At 56.1% G+C, this 6,933-nt stretch overlaps 1 protein-coding gene across 3 annotated transcripts in view; it reads right to left on the reverse strand.

The window, feature by feature from the left end:
* The window catches only part of AHCYL1 (adenosylhomocysteinase like 1), a 30,842-nt gene extending 24,903 nt beyond the window's left edge, over positions 1–5,939 (reverse strand). Inside the window, exon 1 of one of the 3 annotated variants that reach the window (XM_077190598.1) lies at positions 5,631–5,938. In XM_077190598.1, the coding sequence (XP_077046713.1) occupies positions 5,631–5,735 (105 nt within the window). In that variant the 5' untranslated portion in view covers positions 5,736–5,938. Of the gene's footprint in view, positions 1–1,788; positions 1,983–5,630 lie in introns of those variants that run through there. The other 2 variants (XM_077190600.1, XM_077190599.1) reach the window with 2 other exon arrangements.
* Positions 5,940–6,933: the final 994 nt, after the last annotated feature.

Below are 6,933 nucleotides of genomic sequence, written 5' to 3' on the forward strand. Positions count from 1 at the left end.
AGCCAGAGGCCCCAGATAAGCAGCTCTGATCAAAGGGCTCAGCAGGAAACATAACTGAGCCCTCTGCAAATGTCACTGTCACCTGCAGGAAACTCCTGGTGACAAAACCACAGCCAGGCACAAGCAAACCCCTCAGCATGAGTGCTGAAGTTCCACACATTTCCTGCTCCAAAATCTGGGATGAGGCACCCACCAACTCCTCAGAGCAGCAACACAGACAGGATCCCCACTTGCAAAGGCTTAACTCCAACCTGCCCTAGAAAACCTGATTTCCAGAGTGAAATAGCCCAGCCTCAGCATCTAGGAGGGAGCACAGGAACTCATTCCAACATTTGCACAGGCTGGAAAGCACAGAGAAAACTGTTCCCAGAGAAAGTATTGTGCTAGGCCAGTCCCCAGCAGAAGATAACCTGGCACCTCAGGGAAGGTCAAAACCAAACACGGAGCTCCTGCCTCCAGCATTCTTCCCACACTCCAGACCTGGCTCCTCATGTGGGAAGGGGGCTCCCAGGACGGGTGGTCTCCACCCCCACACCATTAAAAGATGACAAGAGATGCTTCTGAAGACTGGGAAGAATGGATATCAAACTCTTCTCTCATCTCCAGAGGACCGACATAAGAGTGGAAACCCAGCCTCCTTCAGCGATGCAGGAAGAAAAGGGGAAAGCAAAAGCAACAGGTTCTGGCACATCATTTTGAAGACGCTTTGTGCTCATCAAACCCCAAAAACCTCCTTTCTTCCCCCTCCCTGGTTCAACAATTCAATTAAGTGTCTTCTGGCCTTGCCCAGTGCTGGGGCACTGGCACAAGCCTCCCCTCTGGACATCAGGGAGACCCTCCAAAACACCAAAACAATGGGAAGGTCCCAAGAGCAACTTAAATGATAGAATCCTAATTTTTTTCTAACACAGCACCAGGAGTGAATTACCAAGTCCTGGTAATTCATCTCTACTCCAAACACCTCTGCTTTTTTCCCCCACTTATTAGGGTTTTCCTGCACCCCAGGGAAGGCCAGACTCATCTCAGGACATCCATACAAAGGACAATGAGCTGTTCAACTCATCCCAGCCCAGGCACCTCATTATGAGAGGAAAAAAAGCCCAGACAGAGCAAAGAATCAAAGAAGTGAAGATCTGGGCAAAGGAATGAGGAGAGCCAGGTGCACGGTGCCTGCAGAACAGCAGGACAGGAGGTGGTAGCCATGGCCCCAGACAGGCTCACAAAGGCACAGAGGATTTATGAGCAGCCACTCTAAGGAATTAAATTAAAGGAACAGGGAAAACGAATGGCTACAGGAGCTCTGTCAGGACAAACAAGGGCAGTCTCGTCCCCCTGACAGCCCCAAGGGGAAGGAAGGTATCACCCAGCCTGGCAAAGCTGCAGGGACCTGGGATAAGTCATGACAGAGCAAAGTGGGGCAGAGCAGGTCTTTGGGAAGGGGCTGTGCAGGGCAGGGATGCAGGCGGCTGCAGCAAGGTCAGCGGTGCGCAGGCCACTGCAGACAGCAGCAGTGGGAAGGATGCTCTGAGAGGGCACCCAGCCCTGCCCAGGGCCAGCAGCTCCCCACAGCCCCCATCCCCCTCTCCCCAGCTTCTCCGTGCTCCATCTCTGCCGCCCCCACAGCAGGCAGCAGCCGGCTGGCTGCCACCGCAGAGCTGCAGCGCTGTGCATTAGCATTCCCTGCCACGGGCACGGGCACGGGCGGGATCCCGCCGGAGCCGCAGGGCTCAGCGCCGCCCCCACACACCCACACCGGCTCCAGGGGCACGGGGATGCCACCGACCTCACCTCCCCAGAGCCAAACCGGAGCCTTCAGCCCATCTCAGAGCCCAGCAATGCTGCAGGACAAAGATCTGTCTGCAGTGTCCGTCTGTCTGCCAGCAGGCAGCAATGCCAGCGGGACAAGGACACAGCGGGGTGAGGTGACAGACAGGGACAGCACGGGCCAAGCCCCCTGCCCTGTCACAAGCACGGTGCCCCTCACCGTGTCCTTCCCACTCCGGGGCACCCCCAGCTGGGCTCGCTGGGAGTTGAAGGCTCCGCCGCCCGGCTGACGTGGATTGGGAAAGCGACGCTGCCAAGGGCACCTGCAGTCTCCAGGGAGGCAGGAGAGCAGATGCCCAGACGCAGCAGTGATGGCACACAGGGATCTGGAGGAGCACAACCTGCCCTTGAGCTCTGCCATCATCATCTCCACGTCCATGCTCACTAAACTGGGTAAGCCACCAGCATCAGCAGTTCCAATCCTCCCCAGCCAGCACCACAGCAGTGGCTGGAGAAGGTGCAAAATTCAGCTTCACTCACCTCTGCCTGCAAACCACTCCTGGCCAAACTGGGGTCATTATGCTGACAAATCACCACAAACTGCAGTGAAAAGGGAGCTCTGGCAGAACCAGGAAATCCAGCTCTTGGGGGAAAACATCCCTATTCCTCCTTTCACCTCCACTGAGTCAGCTCCTACTTCAGCCTGGAGTTGATCGTATTTAATCTCTTAATCCCTTACCCCTTGCTTGTTTCACTTTTTCACTTTAAACAAGTCCCTGACCAGAGGAAACAGCAATGCCAGAGGCTGACTCCCAGCTCCAGGTGACCCCAAGAAGGAGACACCAACTTCTCCACATCACCCACAGGCCCAACGTGCTTCCAGCTGCATCCAAGATGCTCCTGCAGGTCCTGGGCTGGATGCTGTGGGCTCACACTGGCACTTTCCCCAAGCTCCAGCACAAGTTAAGGTTCCTCTGAAAAGCCATTCACAGACAGAGACAGAACCTGCACTGAGCTTGGCCACATTCCCACCCTCCCCATCTCCAAACACCTCACACAAACTGCATCAGCAAAGTTCAAGGAGCTCGAATACCCAGGAGGGACGTGCTTCAGCAGCACAGCACTATCTTGCCCACATCCATGCTGGTAAATCATCTCTCTCCACTATCTCCACTGGCCTCTGACCATGCCAGGAGGTCCAGGGCAGCTGGCACAAAAACCACTTGGACTTGCAGAGAATCAGAAGGACGTTTTAATGGCTTAATTGCAATCCTGCTCTGAGACATCAGAGCTGAGGGCACTCAACAGCTTATCTCAGGAGAGCAATTCTCCCTTCCTTGGTCTTTCATCCTCCTGCCAAGGCCTCTGCCTTTCCCCAGCACTATTTGCAGGAACTAGCCAGGCAAGGAAAACAGGAGCCCGGAGCAATTTGTTCCCTGAGCTCAGCTCAGCTCTCTCCCCATCTCTGATGTTATCAGCCTCAAATGTCGTGTGTCGCTCTGGGCACCTTCAATATCCTCACCCAGCCAGGAAAAGCTGCAGCAGCCAGCAAGTCCAACCAAGGCTCCTCACGCTGCACAGCCAAGTCTGCAGCAGAAAATTCTGGGGATCCAACATCTCATCCTCCTGAGAGGATGGCAAACTTGCCTCTGAGGATGCTCAATGGATTCTGGTTTACCACAGGTATTTTGGTTCCATGGGATGCTCTGGGATTAGCAGCCTGCTGTCCCCTTGGAGCAGCCTTGTGCTGTTCTCTCTGACAGAGATGATGGTTATGAAAAGGTAAAAACAATCTCTGAGCTGGAGCTGTGCTGAGCCACTGCTGGAAGAGGCAGATCCCAGCCCCACATTCCTCTGCTCGTTCCTCCAGGCCATGTCCACAGCCCAGAATAAACAGGGCCTATTCTCCAACCCCTGCTCCCTGGGAGAGAAGACACCTCAAATCCAGCTGACCTTCCCCAGGGGTCAGACACCCCCCAGTCCCAGCCGTGGCCAGAGCAGGCAGGAGAGATTCCCCCGAAGAATGAGGATGTTCCCATTCTCTGTGACTGCTCCACCTTCACATCCACCGCTTCCAGGCGGCTGCAGCCCCGAGGGGAACACAATGTTCAGCTGCACAGATCTGTGCAGGGCTTGGAACATGGATCTGCCTCCCTGACAGCACTGAGAGTTCAGCACTGAGCCCAGAGCACAGGGCCAGATCCCGAGGTCACTGGGGTCCTGCACCCTGCTGCAGTGGCAGGACCAGGGCTCAGCAACCCTTAGTGCCATCTGAGCACCCCACAGGGATGTGGGGGCAGCACTGAGAGATCTCAGAGCTCCTGGGAGGCCTTCAGGGATGGAGGGGGACTGAGGTGACTCAACAGCCTCTTCCTGAGCCCAAAGGTGCTCCCACCCACACCTCCAACAGAACCCCTGTCCCCAAAAAAGTCAACACTCCGAAATCTCTTGGCTACCCTTCTGAGTGACCCACAGCTGATTCCAGGTTGCTGCTTCTGCCTCTTCCCACGTAACAGATCTCCCTTGCTTTGTCCCCACCACCAAGCCCTGTCACCCCACAGTCCCACACAAGGAGCCCACCCTGCCTGTCCCCTTCTTGGGGCCACCCTGTCCCCCTGCACCCCTATACCACAGCCGAGGTCCCTGCTGTGGCCCCAGTCCCCCAGAACCTGCCCTGCAGGTCCTGCTCCTCCCCTCACCCCCATGCAGGCCAGGGCTGTACCCCAGCACAGACCCCTCTGTCCCCAGTACCCAAGCCCTTCCCTCCCGCCCCAAACTGGGCCAGCAGCCCCCTGGCCCAATACCTGTCACCCCCAGACCGGACCAGCCCCTCACCAGTACCAATCTCCCTCTCTGCCACTGAATGGGGACAAGCCCCGCTTCCCAGTCACCGTCAAACTGGATCAATTCCAGCGTTCCCAGCACAAACCCCCACCTGTGGGGCTGCTCCTCCCAGAACGGGGTCACGGTCATGTTCCCCCCACAACCGAGAGCTTCTCCCCCCAGCTGAAGGCTGCTCCCCGAACCTGAGGCTGCATCCCCCCCCCAACCGGGGCTGGGCCCCCGACCAGGAGGTACTGCTGCCCCCAGACCGGGAGGGCTCTCACCCCACAGCCGGGAGCTGCTCCCCAGAACCACGGGCTGTGCTCCCCCAGCACCACGGGCTGTGCTCCTCCTGAACCCCGGGCTGCGCCCCCCCTGAACCACGGGCTGCGCCCCCCCTGAACCCCGGGCTGTGCTCCCCCTGAACCCCGGGCTGCGCCCCCCCAGAACCCCGGGCTGCGCCCCCCCAGCACCACGGGCTGTGCTCCCCCAGCACCACGGGCTGCGCTCCCCCTGAACCACGGGTTGCGCCCCCCCAGAACCCCGGGCTGCGCCCCCCCAGCACCACGGGCTGCGCCCCCCCAGCACCACGGGCTGCGCCCCCCCAGCACCACGGGCTGCGCTCCCCCTGAACCCCGGGCTGCGCCCCCCCAGAACCCCGGGCTGCGCTCCCCCTGAACCACGGGCTGTGCTCCCCCTGAACCACGGGCTGCGCCCCCCCTGAACCACGGGCTGCGCTCCCCCAGAACCACGGGCTGCGCTCCCCCAGAACCACGGGCTGCGCCCCCCCAGAACCACGGGCTGTGCTCCCCCAGCACCACGGGCTCTTCTCCCCCTGAACCCCGGGCTGTGCTCCCCCAGCACCACGGGCTTTCTCCCCCAGCCGGGAGCTGCTCCCTGCTCCCACCACAGGCTATGCCCCTGCAGGGGAGGGCTCCTGCCGGCAACCGGGGGCTGCCTCCCCCCTAACCGAGGGGCCTCTCCCACCACAGCCAGGGGCTGCTTCCCCGAACACGGATCTGATTCCACGCTCCCCTCGCTACCTTCTTGGGTGCCTTGGTGACGGTGGCCATGAAGGAATATTTCTCGGCGTCCTCCACCTCCTTGGCCTGCTTCTCCTCGCCGCCGGCGGGCTCCGGCACCGACATCCTGATGCGGCGGGGAACGGGGGGCGGGCCGCGGCCGCCGGCGGGACGAAAGGGGCACGGTCCGGCGGGGCGGACGGGGGAGCACCGCGGGCGGCTCCGGCTCGGTTCGGTCCGGCCCGGCCGGTCCCGCACGCTCGCTGCGCTGCCGCCGGCGCGGTGCCTGCGGCGGGTCTGCGGCCGCCGCGCCAGGGGCGGGGCCTCGTACGTCACTGCGCCGTGACGTCACCGCGCACCCGCCGGGCTGCTGAGGCGGCGGGGAGAGGGCGAGGGGCAGGGCGCCCCCTGGCGGACAAGGAGGGAAGGTCGCTGAGGGGGCGGGGCTAGATGTGGGGGCGTGGTCATAATGTGGGGGCGTGGTCAAACTGGGGCGTGGAACCTCAGCGCGGGCCAAATCCCAATTAACCACAATAATTACATAACTTAAGTAAATTTATATATAAATGTTTATATAGGCATTATATTTAAACATTAAAACTAATTAAATTAATTACTGAGACTAAATGAAATCATTATAAGGATTGATTGTATACATTCAAGAGCATGTATATAATATATACATATTATAAATATGTATAAACCATATAAATGAACTATTAATTATATATAAATGTGTAAAAAATATGTTAATTTATTTATAAGTCATCTATGTTATATATGTTAATTTATAACATATATAAGTTATATACATTATATATGTTAATTTATAACGTGTATGTTATAAACGTTATATATATTAATTTATTTATAAGTTATATACATTTACATTTATAAGTTATTATAAAACTACGAAATTTGTATAAAAACATTTTATGCATATGTATAATGTGCATAAATTTATATGTTAAATAACTGAATTATATATATTTAATTCATAAATTACATTAATTTGTATATATTTTTTCTAAATAAATAGAGAAACTAAATAAGTTACAGAAATTAATTGATTCATTAATTGGGAAATAAAAGCTGAAGCTAAAGAATGAGAGTTTTCGGGGTAAAAAAAATTGTGTTTTTTCAGAAGGAAGAAGTAAAGCAGAAGGAAAAAACATGATTAAATTAGGAAAAAAAATAGTTTAAATAAAACAGAGATAAAAGTAAATTGGTGAAAAAATAAAATATCAAGGAGTGTGTCTGGTTCCAGAGGTGTGTGTGCCCATCCCCAGGTGTGTGTGTGTGCCCATCCCAGGTGTGTGTGTGT

Source organism: Agelaius phoeniceus, chromosome 25, assembly GCF_051311805.1.
Source record: "Agelaius phoeniceus isolate bAgePho1 chromosome 25, bAgePho1.hap1, whole genome shotgun sequence".
Classification (NCBI taxonomy): Eukaryota; Metazoa; Chordata; class Aves; order Passeriformes; family Icteridae; genus Agelaius; species Agelaius phoeniceus.